This window comes from Xenopus tropicalis, chromosome 9 (assembly GCF_000004195.4).
Source record: "Xenopus tropicalis strain Nigerian chromosome 9, UCB_Xtro_10.0, whole genome shotgun sequence".
NCBI lineage: Eukaryota > Metazoa > Chordata > Amphibia > Anura > Pipidae > Xenopus > Xenopus tropicalis.
Window position 1 is genome coordinate 75,473,838 of NC_030685.2, and position 21,558 is coordinate 75,495,395.

Consider the following 21,558-nt stretch of genomic DNA (forward strand, 5'->3'; position numbering starts at 1 on the left):
CCATGCAGCGCCCATACTAAATAAGCCTCAGTCACACACAATTTAAGGTGGCACGCATGGGCCAGTAGAAACATGACAGCTTAGCAACCCCCGACCCATCTTATTGCCCAGTATATGGGGCCCTTGATAGCCTGTCCTGTGATAACTCTGGTAGCATGTAAACTGACTAATATGGAAAAAGACTTGTTTACATTGAAACTAGTTGGGTAATGATGGACAGTGCCTTTCAAGACCAACCACAGAAGCTGACATCCATGAAGGAAAGATCTAAGGAAAAGTGTGTATTCTGTTTTAGGTAAATACAATAAAAAGGTGAGGCTGAAATTTACAGGAATGAATGGTGAAGATGCCAGAGGCAGCAATGCATCCCAGTCAGTGTTGATATTTTTTTTAACGAGGTAGTAGCCTAATATTTTTTCATGGCAGGAAGTGCAACCACTGCCAAAATGGCACTAAGAAAACAAATTCCTAGATTTGGGGTACAGACTACCTACTCCATATAGGCTACAGGCCTTGGGTCTATGGCAAAGGCTAAATCAAATACTGAAAATTTAAGTGTCCAAAGTAGCAGAGAGCTTTTTTTATCCAAAAAGCTCCGAATTACAGAAAGCCAATCTCCCATAGACTCCATTTTAATCAAATAATTCAGAATTTTAAAACTGATTCCCTTTTTCTCTGTAATAATAAAACAGTACCTGTACTTGATCCCAACTAAGATATAATTACCCCTTATTGGGGCAGAACAGCCCTATTGGGTTTACTTAATGGTTAAATGATTCCCTTTTCTCTGTAATAATAAAACATTACCTGTACTGGATCCCAACTAAGATATAATTACCCCTTATTGGGGGCAGAACAGTCCTATTGGGTTTATTTAATGGTTAAATGATTCCCTTTTCCCTGTAATAATAAAACAGTACCTGTACTTGATCCCAACTAAGATATAATTAATCCTTATTGGGGGCAGAACAGCCCTATTGGGTTTATTTAATGGTTAAATGATTCCCTTTTCTCTGTAATAATAAAACAGTACCTGTACTTGATCCCAACTAGGATATAATTACCCCTTATTGGGGGCAGAACAGCCCTATTGGGTTTATTTCATGGTTAAATGATTCCCTTTTCTCTGTAATAATAAAACATTACCTGTACTGGATCCCAACTAAGATATAATTACCCCTTATTGGGGGCAGAACAGTCCTATTGGGTTTATTTAATGGTTAAATGATTCCCTTTTCCCTGTAATAATAAAACAGTACCTGTACTTGATCCCAACTAAGATATAATTAATCCTTATTGGGGGCAGAACAGCCCTATTGGGTTTATTTAATGGTTAAATGATTCCCTTTTCTCTGTAATAATAAAACAGTACCTGTACTTGATCCCAACTAGGATATAATTACCCCTTATTGGGGGCAGAACAGCCCTATTGGGTTTATTTCATGGTTAAATGATTCCCTTTTCTTTGTAATAATAAAACAGTACCTGTACTTGATCCCAACTAAGATATAATTACCCCTTATTGGGGGCAGAACAGCCCTATTGGGTTTATTTCATGGTTAAATGATTCCCTTTTCTTTGTAATAATAAAACAGTACCTGTACTTGATCCCAACTAAGATATAATTACCCCTTATTGGTTGCAGAACAGCCCTATTGGGTTTATTTAATGGTTAAATTATTCCCTTTTCTCTGTAATAATAAAACAGTACCTGTAATTGATCCCAACTAAGATATAAATAATCCTTATGGGATGCAAAACAATCCTATTGGGTTTAAATAATGCTTTATTGTTTTTTTAGTAGACTTAAGTTATGGAGATCCAAATTACAGAAAGACCCCTTATCCAGAACACCCTTGGTCCTGAGCATTCCTATACCTGTGCCGGGCTTGGCTGGTATGTGATGGCTAGGCCAGGGAAATGCCGGCCAGGTAGAAACTCTTGATGACATTGAGAAAAAATATTAAATAAGGAAATAAATCCACAAATAGCGATGAGCAAATTTTTTCACCAGGCATGGATTTGCAGTGAAATTTCGCATTTCTCGTGGCAAGACAATGGGCTTTTTATTTTGCGGTTCAGAAAGCTCAATTTAAAAAATGCAATTAAGACTGACAAGGATTTCCAACTCATCGGAGGTTTGTCTTTGGTTTTGGCCTTTGGCTGCCAACACACGGAGGTGATTGCATGCAAACGTTACGATGATTAAGCATCACATGTATTTCATATGGGTCAGTCTGGGACATATAAATGCTTTCTGCTTTTTTTTTTAAGTGTGAAAATTGATCCTATTAAAATACTTAGGTGGGTGGCCTAAAACTGGTATGTATCATTGCCTACTTTACAATACAGTAAATGCACACACACAAGCAATGACAGAATGTCCCCATTTTTACAGTGAAATGTATATCGTGAGAGCTGGATTTGTTAATAGCTCAATTCATTGTAACATGTGGAGCTTTGACAGATAAACCTGTTTCTATGGAAACAATATAAATGAATGCCTCTTTATTTCTGAAGTTGGCCATAACCCCATAGTTGTGTGATAAGAGCCAAATGTTTCTCTGACTTGAAAGTCAATTGATCGTAAAAATAGAATATTTTGAAAGACGCTGTGATATTCAGCTACTACAAAGCACAAAGCGAAGATTATTTTTAGGACGATTTCTCCGTTTCAGATGTGCCGGTTTTGAAGGGTTTTTGATATTAAGACTAATTGTGTTGGAAAGTGTGGCTCCCAGCAAGGCCTAGTGTGACCGTCCCTATTGTTATGAACAGTTTAAGTCTGAATACATGGATTATGGCGAGAGTAACTAGGTATCATTTTATTTAAATATGCCTGGGTTTATTCAGACAGAAAGAATGGGTAGAATGGGACAGAAAGAACATCATTTACATGCAAGGTGGCCATATAGTTCTTATTCGAATCCATTGGAATATAGTGGTTGTTACACATAGCAGTAATCAAAATATCCCTTTTGTAAAAAAGTCGAGGCTTTTCTGCCTGAAAGATCTATTTAATAAAAGGCTCAAAGTTTGCTCCAGGTCTAGACTTCCATAGCAAATATACCGCATTTTAGTATATGGCCCCCAACTTTGTATAACTGGGATCTATTTCTTTTCTTTACTACCTTGTTAGCTGAGGGTCAGCGTTCTAAAGCCAGGAGTAGAAAGGCCTCAGGCAGTCTAAGGTGCAATAGGGGCCCCCGTGATTGATAAAAAGTCAAAGCAGGGCTAGATCCTACTAGTAGTACTGAAGTAGCACTATGTGCCGAGTGGGCTAAAAAAGAAAAATATAATGGGCATAGAACCCCTGTGGGCAATCTACTAGTACAGTATATCCCTAGTGCCAGAAGTATGGATAATGATTGTATATCCGAAACCTTAGCAGCCTGAAGCAGCACTGTGTGCAGAGTGGGCTAACAGAGAAAAATATAATGGGCTTAGAAACCCTGTGGGCGATCTACTAATACTGTACTGTATATCCCTAGTGGGATAATGATTGTATATTCCAAACCTTAAAGGGCCGGTGCAGAGACACCACATTAAATCGTATGCTTGGTAGTTGCTCTGAGTGTTTAATACATTTTGTTTATTAGTTTAATCATTTTATTATGGTATTTCCTTGGCTTTTTTGCCAACCTGCGGCCAAATGACTCAAGCTGTTTATTCTTAACAGTAAGTGATATTCACTGGAAACCCCAACCAGCCAAGTACAGAACAAATTAGTAATCTGTCTACACTAGGGAATAGCAACAAACACTATAAGTTAAGCAAACTGTGCTCCTTGCACTTGATTGAGACACAAGCAAGGCCTGTCCTTACTATCTGCCATAGGACAGGTGGTAATGCCGACCCCAAGGTCACTAATAAACAAGTTAAAAGCAAAGGACCCCTACACTGCTCCACTAACAACAGTGGTCCTATTAGGAAATGTTCCATTTACCTCCACTCTTTGTAATCTATCATTCAGTGGGTTTTCTATCCAATTACAAATATTATGTTCTAGGCCAATATTCCTCAATTTAACAATTAACTTTCTGTGCGGTACTGTATCAAATGCTTTAGCAAAGTCTAATTAGAGCACATCCACTGTCATTCCAGACTCTAGGTTCCTGCTCACCTCAGTAGGACAATAACTCAGTATGGAACAAGGAATATTATGGAGATAAAGGAAAGGGAAGGAAAGGAAAGGAAAAATGCCCTATTTAATGGAAACTAAATGATATATAACACATACCTACCTACAATGAGGACATAGCTTCTCCTGTAATAAGAATATTTTTGTACCCTACAATTAGCTCCCACAGGCAGGGTCTCTCATGCACAGAGAAAACAGATCAAGTTATAAATAAATGATATTAATTATGGAATATGCCTTTAGCGCAGAACTACATTTCTTCAAAGAAAATCAGGTGATGGCGGCTGCCTCCTTTTGACATAACTCACAGCCTTTATTTTCATTAAAACGTCTTTTTCATCGTGTTCTTTACAGCCGGTTTTTATATCCTCAGACGGGTTTCAAATGACTGGTCAGCTGAGTTTTTTACTCAGTGGGAAAGTGAGGAAGATTTAGAGAAGGAATATTCAGCCTGAACAGAAGAGTTGGCATTTTATGTCCATGATACATAACAATATGAGCGCTCGTAAAGAAGGAATAACAGAGGGAAAGTGGTGTTTAGGATCAAGCTGTTTTTAGACGATATGGCACGGTTTAAAGCATGAACCTGCAATCCAATCCTCTGGCTGATCAGAAGTGGAAGCAAGTGGAAATAAGAGATAATGCACCCACGTCTACACAACAACACACACTAAATGCCTTTTTTTAACCAAAAATTCTCATGTGACAGTTGCTGTCAGTAAAAAGGAACACAAGCTCATGATTTACCTATGTAGAAGATTGTTCTAATCACCCCCTAATTTCCCAACAGGCAGAGTAGAATAACATTATAGGGGAGGGTGGTCCATAAAGGGAACAGCAAACCATATGACCACACAACACTGACAGCATGGGTAGTTCCTTGTACTAATCACTAAGCTACAAGAATATTTTAGGGTACGGTATAGCTTTAAGAACCATAACAATATAAGGGTCATTTACTATGACCCCAGACATCTAAAGTGCATCCCTTAGTGGTCATTCCATATCATAAATGACTTTGCATTTTAAATGCAGCATCAACAAAAGGCACTTTCAGTGTTAGTCCTATGTGTCTAATTGCACCTTTATCTGACTAGTCGGGTCCTCCATTGATAATAATTGTAACGTGGAACCATGCAGCTCATATGTGCCAAAATCCCATTATCCGTTTAAGGTTTACATAGATACTGTATATTTATTCTTGTAGGAATGAAACATATAGATCAATATATAAATATCTGAGCTGCATCCGCTTTTCAGGAATATTCCTTTTCCTATTTTTAGGAAAGCAGTTTAGAAACCACCTAAGAGGTCTCCAAGTCATTGCTCTATTTCCATTGTCAGTTCAAATGGATTTATTGCAGACCTAGAAACCAAGGACAGCTTTTTCCTTTCTCCTTGAGCAATTGTAGTTCTTGAGTTCCCATGACAATTTTTACATGGGATCTTCATTAATGTTACCAGAAAAGGGACGGGGTTATTCTATAAAGCCTTTGTCCTCTTTACTCTTTGCCCCATCTAGAATATGCTGTTCAATTTTGGTCTCCAGTGCTCAATTTAGGAGGGTCTAGAGAAGGGCAACTAAGCTGGTAAAGTGTATGGAAAGTCTCAGTTATGAAGAAAGACTGGCCAAGTTGGGTTTGTTTACATTGGAGAGGAGGTACTTAAGAGGTGACATGATAAATATATAAGGGGATCATACAACAACCTCTCTAATGTGTTATTTACCAGTAGGTCCTTCCAACTGATACAAGGGCACCCACTCAGTTTAGAAGAAGGGAGGTTCCGTTGAAATATTCAGAAAGGATTTGTTACTGTGAGAGCTGTGAAGTTCTGGAATTCCCTCCTTGAACCAGTCGTACTGGCTGATACATTAGATAGCTTTAAGAAGGGGCTGGATGGCTTTTTAGCAAGTGAGGGAATACAGGGTTATGGGAGATAGCTCTCAGTACAAGTGAGGGAATACAGGGTTATGGGAGATAGCTCTCAGTACAAGTGAGGGAATACAGGGGTTATGGGAGATAGCTCTCAGTACAAGTGAGGGAATACAGGGGTATGGGGGATAGCTCTCAGTACAAGTGAGGGAATACAGGGGTAGGGAGATAGCTCTCAGTACAAGTGAGGGAATACAGGGGTATGGGAGATAGCTCTCAGTACAAGTGAGGGAATACAGGGGTAGGGGAGATAGCTCTCAGTACAAGTGAGGGAATACAGGGGTAGGGGGGATAGCTCTCAGTACAAGTGAGGGAATACAGGGGTAGGGAGATAGCTCTCAGTACAAGTGAGGGAATACAGGGGTATGGGAGATAGCTCTCAGTACAAGTGAGGGAATACAGGGGTAGGGGAGATAGCTCTCAGTACAAGTGAGGGAATACAGGGGTTATGGGAGATAGCTCTCAGTACAAGTGAGGGAATACAGGGGTTATGGGAGATAGCTCTCAGTACAAGTGAGGGAATACAGGGGTAGGGGAGATAGCCCTCAGTACAAGTGAGGGAATACAGGGGTAGGGGAGATAGCTCTCAGTACAAGTGAGGGAATACAGGGGTTATGGGAGATAGCTCTCAGTACAAGTGAGGGAATACAGGGGTATGGGAGATAGCTCTCAGTACAAGTGAGGGAATACAGGGGTAGGGGAGATAGCTCTCAGTACAAGTGAGGGAATACAGGGGTAGGGGAGATAGCTCTCAGTACAAGTGAGGGAATACAGGGGTAGGGGAGATAGCTCTCAGTACAAGTGAGGGAATACAGGGTTATGGGAGATAGCTCTTAGTACAAGTGAGGGAATACAGGGGTATGGGGGATAGCTCCAGTACAAGTGAGGGAATACAGGGTTATGGGAGATAGCTCTCAGTACAAGTGAGGGAATACAGGGTTATGGGAGATAGCTCTCAGTACAAGTGAGGGAATACAGGGGTATGGGAGATAGCTCTCAGTACAAGTGAGGGAATACAGGGGTAGGGGGGATAGCTCTCAGTACAAGTGAGGGAATACAGGGGTAGGGGGGATAGCTCTCAGTACAAGTGAGGGAATACAGGGGTAGGGGAGATAGCTCTCAGTACAAGTGAGGGAATACAGGGGTAGGGGAGATAGCTCTCAGTACAAGTGAGGGAATACAGGGGTAGGGGGGATAGCTCTCAGTACAAGTGAGGGAATACAGGGGTAGGGGGGATAGCTCTCGGTACAAGTGAGGGAATACAGGGTTATGGGAGATAGCTCTCAGTACAAGTGAGGGAATACAGGGGTATGGGAGATAGCTCTCAGTACAAGTGAGGGAATACAGGGTTATGGGAGATAGCTCTCAGTACAAGTGAGGGAATACAGGGGTATGGGAGATAGCTCTCAGTACAAGTGAGGGAATACAGGGGTATGGGAGATAGCTCTCAGTACAAGTGAGGGAATACAGGGATATGGGAGATAACTCTCAGTACAAGTGAGGGAATATAGGGGTAGGGGGGATAGCTCTCAGTACAAGTGAGGGAATACAGGGTTATGGGAGATAGCTCTCAGTACAAGTGAGGGAATATAGGGGTAGGGGGGATAGCTCTCAGTACAAGTGAGGGAATACAGGGGTATGGGAGATAGCTCTCAGTACAAGTGAGGGAATACAGGGGTATGGGAGATAGCTCTCAGTACAAGTGAGGGAATACAGGGGTAGGGGGGATAGCTCTCAGTACAAGTGAGGGAATACAGGGGTATGGGGGATAGCTCTCAGTACAAGTGAGGGAATACAGGGGTAGGGGAGATAGCTCTCAGTACAAGTGAGGGAATACAGGGTTATGGGAGATAGCTCTCAGTACAAGTGAGGGAATACAGAGGTATGGGAGATAGCTCTCAGTACAAGTGAGGGAATACAGGGGTAGGGGAGATAGCTCTCAGTACAAGTGAGGGAATACAGGGGTAGGGGAGATAGCTCTCAGTACAAGTGAGGGAATACAGGGGTATGGGGGATAGCTCTCAGTACAAGTGAGGGAATACAGGGGTAGGGGAGATAGCTCTCAGTACAAGTGAGGGAATACAGGGGTAGGAGGGATAGCTCTCAGTACAAGTGAGGGAATACAGGGTTATGGGAGATAGCTCTCAGTACAAGTGAGGGAATACAGGGTTATGGGAGATAGCTCTTAGTACAAGTTGATACAGGGACTGGTCCAATTGCCATCTTGGATATTTACCTTATCCTAGGTAGCAGTTTGCCTATGAAGAGATGCTCCAATAAAGAGATGCACCCCAAGGTATTGGTCTTAACAGAAATACTTCAAAGTTTCTTCAATATAAACAAGCTACTTGCACCAACTTACTTATGATTTGTTGCTACCTTCTTGTCATTAGGGTAATGGATCAGAGGTTGGCCCTTAAGTGACTAAGACATTAGTTGCACAAGTGCACAAACCTGTAAATAAAGTGCTAGAATGTGTCCGGCATCTATCCACCTAGTCAACCACACTAAAGACTTCAATTGCAGCCCCTTACTATAAACATGTACGGTAATTAAAAAAAATATATGAAAATCTCTTTTTCAAAAATAGAACAGGACAGAACAGGACAACTAGTGGTTAGAGGCCCAACTGAAGGGCAGTTGGTATGGTGCCTCCGCCCTACCAAAAGAAGCAGTTACTATTCTTTATTTACCATTATATTATTAAGGATAATGCTAACTTGCTAGTAACATTCCAAATGATTTCACCTGGCCAGTGGGCAATAAAGTACCGTATTAGAAACTAATTATTATGACGACCCTGGTGTGCCTTTTTACTGCCAAATATCTTTAGAAAATCAGATTTTGAAGATTTAAATAATAGGCAGATCTGATAAAGCCTCTTAACCATCTGCTTTTCTGCGCAAGGATTTCAATTTATGCACCAAAGTGGAGGAAGACTTATCTCAGCGGGTTCCTGACGCTGGATCTCAAACTACCATAGATCCTTGTGACCTTGAAAGCCTCATTTAATCCCTCATTATTCAAACCTATTTTGCTGGATTTATTGATTGCTGGAAAATGTTTTGTGTCCAACAAACAGCTTGGGAGAAGAGGTTTAGATACTTCTCAGACTGTGATGATTGGGTCGGTACAGGTAAGAATTCTAAATATGGAGCAGAATAAGAGAATAGACTTGCTGCCTCAGCAGAGGGACAGAGGGACGGGAGGTAAATCCAAAAGTGGCATCACTTCATCCATTATTAATGCATATGATACATGCAGCACGTATATGTGTGACTGTGTGCCCCAGATGCCTCATTTATTTCTGCTCCATCTGTAATGTAACATTATCTCTGTGCACTTCTAATTACATTATTTTTTTTCTAAAATTTAGGGCCCCTGTCTTCATGAATTGTCCTGCCCCTCTTCTTCTCCTCTCAATTCCTACTTGCCTTTGTGTCCCTCTGGACTTGTTTAGATCTATGGGTCAAAAAGAGTTTTTGAGCAACCAAAGGTGCTACTCAAAGTGATAACTGTGCAGAAATGAATGTGTTCCACCATATTAACTATCGAGTTAATTGAGTACTACTGATGTCCCCATCTAGACCTTGTTGAACTAAAGCTCCCAGTGTTGGACAGCTGGTTGTCCATATCTAGTGATGAGCGAAGTATTTGCCAGGCATGGATTTGCAGCCAATGTATGCCTTTCGCCATTGGCAAATTGTTTTGCAAAACTTCCGTAAAAACTCTAAAATAAAACGTTGCTCATCAAGTTGTGGTTGCGGCAAAAATGGGTGCAGTCGAGTCAAAATTGGGCACGGTCAAGGCAAAATTGGGCACAGTCAAAAATAAGCCACGTGCAACAAAAAAGACATGGGCGACAAAAAAGTTGGGCAACAAATGTGTTTCGCGGATGTTTCGCTGATTTGCAAATTTTCTTATAGTTTCGACTCAGCTGACTATACAGGGTCAGCCTGACGCAGCAGATAGCTAGAGCATCTTATGGTGGACCAGGGCCCCAGGGGACCATAGCCTAGGAAAATTTCAATCAACCTTTTCTTATTTCTACCACAGGCCTATGCAACATAATATCATTTAGCCCCAACACTATTATTTAGTGTTAGTGGGAGCTAGCCCTTGTTAGCCCTAGAGAGCCAAGTCCAACACTGTGGCTGTAAGATATCCTGCAGATTTGAACTGCTTTACAAAGGGTTTATCTGCATCACAAGGGAAAATAACTGGCAGGATATACACTTCACCTTCAGGCAATCAAGCTTTTGACTATAATTTTAAAGGGGAAGGAAAAACAAGCATGTAGAGCACATACTGCATTTTTTATACACTTATACATTTTTTATTGAGTTTTGTGTCTGTGTAGATGTAATATACTAACGGGCAAAAGTCAGTGATAGACTTGCGGTCTCTTGCTGTACCACATCACTTCTGCCAAGAAGCAAATCTCTTCCAAAGAGAGAACTCTGGTTCTATGTTTTGTGCTTATGTCAACAGTGTGTATAGCAAGACAAAGTAGGGTAAGTATCACTTTCTATCAGGGCCAGGGTCAGACTGGGCTGCCCTAGTGGGCCCCGGCGGCCCAGACCCGACCCTTGCTGCGCTCCCTCTGCCCGACCGCTCCTCCCCTGACCCCTGCGGGGGGTTAGAGGGGCCCTGTGAGGTGGGGTTAGGGGACGCGGCGGGGGCACCCGGGGTGGGAGCCCCGGTGGGCCCTGCACCCCCCCAGTCCAACCCTGGGCTGTCAAAACCAAATGACCCCTCTTATCTCTCAACTATAAAAAAGGGGTAATAGTTATACTATATGCCCCATTCAAACCCCAAATTACACTATATTTTGGTCATTCTGATTGGCCCCTCTGAACCAGTAGTAGCGAATTCCTAGTCTGAGAAACACAGGAGCAGTTGCTCGGCTCTAACCTACCCTTTTATTCCCTTTTGAAAATAAAGACATCAGGTATTTACCTTCAGAGCGAATTACATCGTTAATGACTTTTTGATCCAATTAAATAACAGCGGTATAAAAGCAACACTATCATGATCGGGTCATTTAAACACATTATTATGCTTGGGCTCAGCACATCAGACATCAGGCCCCTCCAACAGCGCCAGTTCCAGGGGAGATTAATGGCGGGGTTTAGTCATCCTGACAGATCCACGTGCGCTAATGAGACAGATACCTACGTTCATATAACAATATCCGCGCACCCAAATGGCTGATGACATTGGGATTACAATTTAACACTCTGATCGGTAGCGAGGAAGAATAAAAAAGGTTTTATTTTTGTTCAACAACCACCAGCAGCCTCGGTCGTTTCATAACAAATGTAGTTTAAAGGAGCCGATCAGTCACATGGTAATTACTGACACGTAATAGAGAACTACAACTCCCATCCTACCCCACTGTCACCCACTAACTTATTTGTCATCTACTTTTATATAAAAAAAACCATAATAAATCTACCTCTTCCTAGTAGGAACCATTTCCCAATCAAGGTCGGACTGGGGTGTGCGGGGTCCACTGGGGCCCCCACTACCCATACCCAATACTGCACATACATCATACTTACCAAGGCACCATAGGGGGAGGGAGGCCTAGTGCGGAGAGCCAATTCTTCCTGGTGGGGATCGGTTCTAGGTCAGCCCACCATGTTTTTTATTTGTGTCCTGCCAGCCCAGTCCGACCCTGTTCCCAACCTCCTAAGACTCAGGGACTCCTCCTTTACCTTGTGAAGTGAAGGATTCTGGGACACAAACTCCCTGCTTCCCATGGTGAATAGTGCGCTAGTCCCTATCCTATGTAGTCACTCCCTATCTGCTGACAATCCGTAATGATTACCAGGAAAAACTCTAATAAGGACGAGGTATCATTATAAAAAAATTGATGTGCAGGTTAGAGCTCTAAAGAGTCGTGGTTTAGCTTTCTTTTTCTTGTCTTTTATTACAAGGGGGGTTTAAACCCCAAAATTATCACTCAGCCATAGGGTCCCAAAATGCTGCTGGACTACAACTCCCAGCATTCGGCTTATTTTTACAAGGGTTAAATCATGCTGGAAGCTGTTGCCCACCATCACCAAGGTTGGTTAATAAAGCAGCTCTCCAGGGCTAGTGGCCCACTTAATGCAAGGGATTCCTCCAATGAGAATCCTGCCTTCTCTGTGTACACCTGGCTCTCCATTAGAGACCTTAAACTTTTTTTTTTATCATTGAACACCTAATTAGCACTATATGGCCAAGCCAAAAATTGCACCATAGTCTCACTATGTTACAGACATAAAGAGAGTGCTGAAGATAAAGGATTTCCTTTGCATCTGTAATTAAGTTTGGCCAAGCCAATCAGCCTGAAATCATGTGGATTTTAAGCCAACAGGATAGGGCAATCCACCGCTAATGATATCCTTCTTTCCTATCCAGAGATGTATGATTCAGCCATAATTCCTCAGCCACTCCATTCGCATCCATTAGGAATATATCATTGTGATGAATGAAGACCAAATGGAATTAAGACTGAGCAGGAGTATGAATCAGTACCAATCATTTCAATTCATTAAATAAAATTCAATTCTTCTGTTGTTCTTATGGAACCGAGATTTGTTAGGAATGACTTGCTCGTCTCTTATTTGAACTGCTCAAAAAAATCGATATTATTTGAACGGAAGGGCAAAACTGGGTGAAGTGCAAACCAACCATCTTTGATCAACCATCATATCACGAATCACCATGATTCATACTAAATCAAAGTTCTGAACAATCAATACCCTTATCTCTATTCCTGGCTGTATATTCCATATGTAATCTAACATGGCATTTCCGGCCATAATAGTATCGCTCTTGTGTATACAGAATTTCTCATGTTAGTCACTCACATTGCTCATTGCAGAAAGAATCAATTTGAAGACACCAAGAAAATAATTTTTCAGACAATTCAGATGTGTCATACAACATATATACAGTATATACATATTTAATACAGAATTCTATAATGTTGAAGTGCTCCTCTGAGCACTTTTGCTATCTATATATATATATATGTATAAGTTTTCATATGAGCCGTTTTGAGGCTATAAAGTATTCAAATTATAGGAGGGTCAGTGGTCTATGGGGTAATAATTTATTGCCAGGTCAGCAGTCTATGGGGTAATAATGTATTGCAGGGTCAACGGTCTATGGGGTAATAAGGTATGCAGACAGCCTCTCCAATCACAAGCCTATTGCACAGGGAACCCTCTCAGTGCCCTTAGTTTACCGCATTGGACTTGTGATGTGGAGAGTAGCGGCTGTCAGCCTATGGCTGGGTTTTGACAGCTTCTACAGACCCCCTTGTCCATATCAGTAATTTGATGTAGGGTACTGGTGTAGGGGCAGACAGCAGAAATACTGTGCTGGGCTTAGGAAAGCTGCTTCATCCCTCCTCACCCAGCACTGTGAAGTGAAACTGCTAGGAGCAAGGGCTCCCTTTGCACTGGGCTTCTTATATTTGAGACTGAATGAGCCCCTGAACCTCCCTCCTTGAAGTTAAGATGATACCTTAGACGACCTCTGTATAGTTGGGCCAATGCAAACCCAAGGCATCAAAACAAACACCAAAGTTCTGCTCAGTATCGATCCTTGTTGGTTCCTATACTCAGCACCAGCGGTTCTGTAATACTCTGTAATTCCACCCTGTACAGTAACAAGACATATCCAAGTGACCACACTTGACTGTGTGTTTCCATGTCAGTGATCCCCACCCAGTGACTCGCAAGCAACATGTTCCTCACCATCCCCTTTGATGTTGCTCCCAGTGGGCCTCAAAGCAGGTCTTCATTTTTACAATTCTGAAATGGAGACAAGATTTGCAGGCATAACGACCACGTGTATTGCCAAGCAGAGCCTCCTGTAGTCTGCCAGTCCACTCTGGGCTACCAAAAGAACAATCACAGCCCTTATTAGTCACCTCCTAGGAACCTTTTATTTATATATAAATGTTGCTCACAGGTAACAAAGGTTGGGGACCCCTGTTCTATGTGCTCAACTGGAAGGCACCACATGGACTCCTTGGTCTATGTAGCTCTATGGGGAGATGAAGACAATTAATAACCACAGAAATAACCTGAGCAAAGATGAAAATCTATGTGTTTGGCATTAGTCTTTGCTTATGTAGAAACAACACCATAAGGTTAATTACCCCAGTTTTGCCATGTATTGCTTGGGCATATAGGAACACAATGCAGTGCAGTCTCACCTCCATACCCCTTGGTGTTCCTTGGCACCCCCTGTTTATCTTTCAGCTTGCACCAGGCTTGCATTGCAAGCACACCATTCTAAATATACTTCTGCATCGGTCAGACCCACAAATTATGTAGACATTGCAAATTAAGATGCTATCATCAAACTAAGGTAAATATATACCGTATGTCCATCCATTGCAAAACCCCTTAAGCTACAGGTAACACATGATGTTGTGTCAGAATAACAAATGCACCATTCACAGGGTAAAACCAATTTCATGCACTAAACTTTCCAAAGGGAATAGACCTGCTTGCCAGCATTAATATCCATCTTTATAGTGGTAGCTATTATAATAAGTGAATAGCTTTGCAAAACTACAACTTCTAGAAACTCTCTGCCAGCTCTGGATGTGGGCCTTCTGGGCACTGTATCTTTCAATAACTATAAAGGAAAAACCTCCCTGTCCCTTAGATATCCTGCATAACCTCTTTGTAAATTGAATCTCTTAGTCAGAATGAACTGGAAGGACTCCAGAGATGCTTGTTGCTTCACAATGGTCCCTGTCCACCTCTGTGGCTAGGAGCCTTGGCCATGACCCTGCATCATGAAACTCATTATGGATTCAAACTTTACACAATACATAAATTGTAATTCAATTATTTGGCGATTAGCAAGCAAAGGCATGAATGATTGGGATGATAAAATGATGGTCCTCCAGTTGTTTGGAACTTGGACCCTGCAGGGTATTATCAGAACAACAGTGCTGGGGGTCATTCATTTATACATCTCTATATACACTATATAAACTGCGGCCATAACATTTGGGAAAGACATCACCGACTCCAAAGTTTTGAGGGTACCATTATGTGCCGTAAGCGCTACAGAAAGCAGTACAATTGTGGAATTCCCCACCAACGGAGCTGGCTACAAATGAGTCCTTGGTGGGCTTCATAGCAAGACAAACATATCTGTTACACAATTATTCCATGGGGTGAAGCAATTACAATGTTTGGGGTCAAGTTTCATACACCCTCTTTAAGTGAAACCTACTTGGGTCTTGCTTGCCTGCCATTAGAGTCAACTTAGGTTTGGTGACTTTGGTGGCTTACGTCTTTGCTTTAACCTTAATTACTATAAATATAAGGTTTCTTGTACTGTATTGTATCACTGTGTCTCATCATTACAAACCATAGTAGATGAAGGTTATCCTTGAGGGACTCCCCCTAGGCTGTTATCGCCTTTTCATACAAGAAACCATGTGTAAAGTGACCAGACTGTGGAGTTCCGTCTTACCTCTCAGAGCAGGCAGCAGCGATCGGTCTTTCCTGTCGTCACATTTGTTACATTCACTGAAGTAGAGGAGTAAAAAGACGTCCAGGAGCACCCAGACCAAAGATGTGGCCAGAACCACTTTGCAATAGATAAATCTTCTCATGTCCTTAGTAGGTGTCTCGTTGTCACACCATGCAAGAAGCAGCCGCCGCTGAAATCAATCCCAGCCACCCGGGGGTATTCCAACATGAAATCCAAGCAAATGACATCCCAGCAAGATGAAAGGGAAAAATGAATAAAAGACTCAGGGATGATGAACTTTAGTTTTTAGCCCAGGGATGCTGAGACGGGTACCAATTGCTGTCCATCTGTGGATGCAGCCTGGGCACTTTGGCTTCGCCTGCAGCGGCAAGAGGCGGCAAAGCTGCAGAACAGGAGAATTGGCTAGAATTGCTGATTATGTGTTGCCAGGTTACTTGGGGAAGGAGAAAAAAAAAAAGGATGGAAATTTAATTTCCTATTGATTTGACTTGTTCTGCCCCTTTTTCTCTCATTTCTGCTTTGGCTTTTGCTGCAATTTGCATCTTCTCTGCATGCATCGGCGTGAATACACACACAGCCCGGAGGAATGCAAAAAAAAAAAAAAAGCAGAAAAAAAAAAGCCCAAGCTTCTTACATGACTGACTTCCAGCCAAGGAAACCTTGAGATGGGAAGCAGGTCCCGGGAATCAGGATGTAAGGAGGCTTTTCATTGGAGACGAGTCAGCGATCCTGATTGGAGGCAGAATATTCTTATCTGGGAAGCACAATGGACAGTGTAGTTTATTACTGCAGTTTGAACAGCAGAAGGTTATACAGAGGGAGATTAGGAGGGTGCTGAGCAGGTGGTGCCTGCAAAAGAGACAGCACGTGGAGGTCAGAAGGGGCTGCAGCTCATAAGCACAACTGAGCCCCCCCAGACTCTAGAGAAAGGGGGGAGAAGCAAGGAACGGTGGGGAAACTGGGCTCCGACAATAGATATCACTCGGTACCCTCAGGGCAGCAGTGCTCAGTATTCAATTATTTAAAGCATGCAGGGAAATCTGCCAGAGAAAGCACAGGGCGAGCAGCAGCGACAACTAACTGGAACGTTAACCCTTTGCCTAAAGCAACTGGCATTCAGACTGCGTGCAAAATGTACAGCTTCCTTACAAGGGATGGCAGCTCCAAAATAATGGAAGAAATTGTCATTCTGAGCAACTTCCCAATAAACATTGGATAACCGTAAATGTAACTGACATTGACAGCGGCTTCTATCCGTGCTGTTGTAGTCTCTGCACCGGCGGTTCTGACTTTAGACACAATGTAGCAGAAGCCAGCTGATTAACAGATCTTGCCAAGAAGGCATTGGGAGAAATGGAGTCTGGGCGAGAAAAGACATGGCTTCTGCGACATTGCTTCGAGAGTCAAAACCAGCAGTGTGGGAAGACTGGAAAAAAACACAACTTTAATCCTAAAGCCATTAAAAATGCAAAATGTTATTTTTGAGCTTACATACCTTTTAAAGGGCAATGCACCCTATTTATACTTTAGGTTTTTATTATCCACTCATGTTTTCTTTTTCTGCATATTTATGTTTAAAAACATTGAGTTTTTTCATGAGCGCTCATCTGCTGACGTCCACTAGGGGTGCTATTATCAATTGCTAAAGCACGTAGCTACCTTACATATGCAGTTATCAATTACACACCATTCATTTTTTTATACATAGTTAAACATGAAGGTATAGAACATGGCTTACCCCTGCCCCTCATGAATATACAGTTCCGGGATGAACACAGGACAGAACAATTCTCCAAATACAAGTCCAAAAAACATGGGGGAAGCGTGCTCATTTTTTTCTCACTTTGCACCCTTTCCTGTACTTAGAAAATGATCCCCCAGTAGCCTATCTCCATGCATTTTGCAAATACAAGTGAATTTAGTTGCAATTCTCCATAGATTTCAATATAACAGCACACCTAGTGGTCAAATTATGCAGTACATCGGTCCATGGAAAAAGTCTCATCTACAGAAGCCCCGGCAGAAGCCACTTTTCCATGCAATGTAAATATCTCCCCCACAATGGCTTCATACTCTTGTTTATATAAATATATAAGCAGAACTGAAACCTATTTGTTGAAATAAATGATCATTGTCATTAAAATGGGGTATATGTTTTCATTAACTGGATTGTTTTTCTTGCAGCAAGGATACAGAGAGACACAGTACAGTGCAACCCAAGGCAGGACCAGAGCTTTCTCTGAGTTGTTTATTCAGTGGGAACAGAGAGTCCATGGGTGAGTGCTTTGCTGCTATCAGCGCTCCCAGAATGTGCAAAACTGAATAATGCTGGGCAAATGCTTTATTATTTTGTGTCTGTTCAGCTATAAACATACATATTTATTAGTCTAGCAGGAAAAATGATACTGGGGGCTGTGCACACGTTGCCTTCTGCAGGTATACAGCGAGTGGCGAATAGAGAGTACAATATGGTAGAATTTAATGTAAACTGCAGGGAGAAGTGAACTTTTGATTTTGGAAACTTAAGGGCAAAATAACCCCATGTTTGCTTCCTCTAGTTTGTGTAAGGGCATTACTGATCAGCTTGCAATTTAAGCCTTATATAAGCTGCTATTGTCTCAGCCTGGTTGATCATAAACTCCCGTATCAATGCCCACAGCCCTCCCATTGTGTTATAAGCTCCTTGTATGCAACAGCTGGTATAGCATAGTGCCAAAGGGAGCTGTGGGTATGACCAGACTGAAATAGCTAACCCATGAGTTAGCGGTCATAAATGCTGTTTATTCACATACACTCTCTGTTTTTCGACCCACTTATGTAGGTTAAATAATAAATCTAGCTGGGTGCCATCTGCACCCTACCAACCCCATTAATTTGTTCTTCAAATGCACAAATTAGGGAAAGCTGGCAACATAAGAGTCCTGATTGTATTGCCTTTACTATGGCAGACAGTAAGAACAGGGCTGACTTCAACCTGCCGACATTGCACTATGTTCAATCCAATCACTGTTGTGCCCCATAGTGCTCTAGCACTTGCATTCCGGGTCATAGTATATGAGCCCTTACCTATACTAAAAGTATTGGGTAAATGTTTATATTACTCCATAAAACCATCATATTGGTGGCCCAGTTGGACCCATTTATATATTTACAGCAATACTCTAATATCTAGGAATCCTGCAGAAAAAAGGAGCTATGGTGCACAAGTTCTACTAACCATCAATCCCCATTTTAGGTGGACTGACCCTGATTCCGATTTCCAGTCCCCAAGGAAAATTGAACCCGGCAAGTGTTCCCATCTCTGAAATCTGTTCCCATGGCAACAGAGACACCCCCCCCCCAGCCAATCGTTGCTAAGGAGTGATCTTCTGTCACCTTAATCCCTAACCTCCATCCATGTCCTCCACATTTCCTAAGCCAGGTTTTCTGTTTCTGAAGGAAGGAATAGGTATATATTTATGTTGCAAATTTTCTATGGAAATATATTAAGATTCAAATATGTGGCTGTGATGTTGAGCAGATATCTGGAAATTAGGGAGTGGCCAATAGATGGGCATGGCATATATATTTCTGCAGGGTGTGGCAAAGGCCCCTTTCCATTTCCAGATTTCATTTTGGACCTTAGACCAACCACAGCAAAACGCAGACATGTACAGCCTGAGTTCATCATAGAATGTCCACATTGGGGTCAGATAGGTGCACTTATATGGTTCTTGGACGCTTGTGTGTTTCTTGTTTTTAGGTGAAAGATCATTTAAGTAGGACCATTGATTTGTTCAGAGAATTATAATTCCACAGTAAGAGGATATCCCACAGGGAAAATGTAAAGCCTCAAATCAGTGACCCAAAGAAAGAAACAGATGGACTGAGAAGGTCATCGGCTTTGGTTGTCATCACCTGAATTAACCTGCCATTGCTCCATACGGGGCTTAGTTGCCCATTGCTCTATACAGGGCTTAGGTGCCCATTGCTCTATATGGGGCTTAGTAGCCCATTGCTCTATACGGGGCTTAGGTGCCCATTGCTCCATACGGGGCTTAGGTGCCCATTGCTTTATACGGGGCTTAGATGCCCATTGCTCTATACGGGGCTTAGTAGCCCATTGCTCTATACGGGGCTTAGGTGCCCATTGCTCCATACGGGGCTTAGGTGCCCATTGCTCTATATGGGGCTTAGGTGCCCATTTCTCTATATGGGGCTTAGGTGCCCATTGCTCTATATGGGGCGTAGTTGCCCATTGCTCTATATGGGGCTTAGGTGCCCATTGCTCTATATGGGGCTTAGGGGTCCATTGCTCTATATGGGGCTTAGGTGCCCATTGCTCTATATGGGGCTTAGGTGCCCATTTCTTTATACGGGGCTTAGGTGCCCATTGCTCCATACGGGGCTTAGGTGCCCATTGCTCCATACGGGGCTTAGGTGCCCATTGCTCTATACGGGGCTTAGGTGCCCATTGCTCTATACGGGGCTTAGTAGCCCATTGCTCTATACGGGGCTTAGGTGCCCATTGCTCCATACGGGGCTTAGGTGCCCATTGCTTTATACGGGGCTTAGATGCCCGTTGCTCTATATGGGGCTTAGTTGCCCATTGCTCTATATGGGGCTTAGGTGCCCATTGCTCTATATGGGGCTTAGGGGTCCATTGCTCTATATGGGGCTTAGGTGCCCATTGCTCTATATGGGGCTTAGGTGCCCATTTCTTTATACGGGGCTTAGGTGCCCATTGCTCCATACGGGGCTTAGGTGCCCATTGCTCTATACGGGGCTTAGGTGCCCATTGCTCTATACGGGGCTTAGGTGCCCATTGCTCTATACGGGGCTTAGGTGCCCATTGCTCTATACGGGGCTTAGGTGCCCATTGCTCCATGCGTGGCTTAGGTGCCCATTGCTCCATACGGGGCTTAGGTGCCCATTGCTCCATACGGGGCTTAGGTACCCATTGCTCCATACGGGGCTTAGGTGCCCATTGCTCCATACGGGGCTTAGGTGCCCATTGCTCTATATGGGGCTTAGGTGCTCATTGGAGGGAGCACATGTACAGTTTAATTTCATTTAGTCACTCTGAAGTAGAAACCCTATCAACTGGCAGCCAAGGAACCCCATTAATATGTATGGAAGGTCATAGAGTGATAGACAAAGGCCGAGGTTGGACACAGCTCAGCCAGGAAGTTGGCCAGTTGCATGGGGGAAGATGGACATTCCATGTGTGCAGCCAAATCACACAAAATCAGATTCTGCAAACTGAACAGACAAGGGAGCACAGGGGATTAGTGATGAGCGAATCTGCCTTTTACTACGGCAAAAAATGTGCAAACCTTTGAAAAGATTTGTGAAACGGTGAAAAAAATTGTGAAACGTCAGAAATGTAAAAAAATTGTTATGGGCGTCATTTTTCTGACATGCATGTCTAAAAAATAACACAACTTTTTTAAGTGCATCGTTTTCCTTACACGCATGACAATTTTTTTTACGCGGGTAACAAATTTTTATACACAGGGTTTCGCAAAAAAAATCCACCGATGGCGAAACGCAGAATTTTGCCGTAAATCCATGCCTGGCAAATTATTTCGCCCATCACTACAGGGGATTATGAGCAGCCAATCAGAGTTCAGGTCCTTATTGCTCACCACCTGCTGGATATCAGCTAAAGGGTCCTTTTGCTAAAATTTGGCAAAAGTGTCTACAACCCATCGCTCATTAACACTAGAAGTAATTTAAAGTCATACCTACCAGTTTATTCTTATATTAGCCAATAAATAAAGTACAATAAATAGCTGTTACTAATTATTTTCATTTAATATTTATTATTACTGCACGCCCCTATAATAAATATACATGTAACATTATTCCCTGACTGCAATCACTAACAGACACCGGCCATGGTTAAAAAAAATAATCCCTGCACCCCCACTGCAATGAGAGATTCTATTTAAAGGGGCAGATCATCAATTAACTCTCAGTCTG

The 21,558-nt window shown here is 42.4% G+C and overlaps 1 protein-coding gene across 7 annotated transcripts in view; it reads right to left on the reverse strand.

Moving 5' to 3' along the window:
• Positions 1-21,558, reverse strand: part of galnt13 (polypeptide N-acetylgalactosaminyltransferase 13) — a 193,503-nt gene that overhangs the window by 156,817 nt on the left and 15,128 nt on the right. For 3 of the 7 annotated variants that reach the window (XM_031892692.1, XM_031892693.1, XM_031892691.1), the window contains exon 2: positions 15,574-16,348. In XM_031892692.1, the coding sequence (XP_031748552.1) occupies positions 15,574-15,715 (142 nt within the window). In that variant the 5' untranslated portion in view covers positions 15,716-16,348. 7 annotated transcript variants of the gene reach the window in all.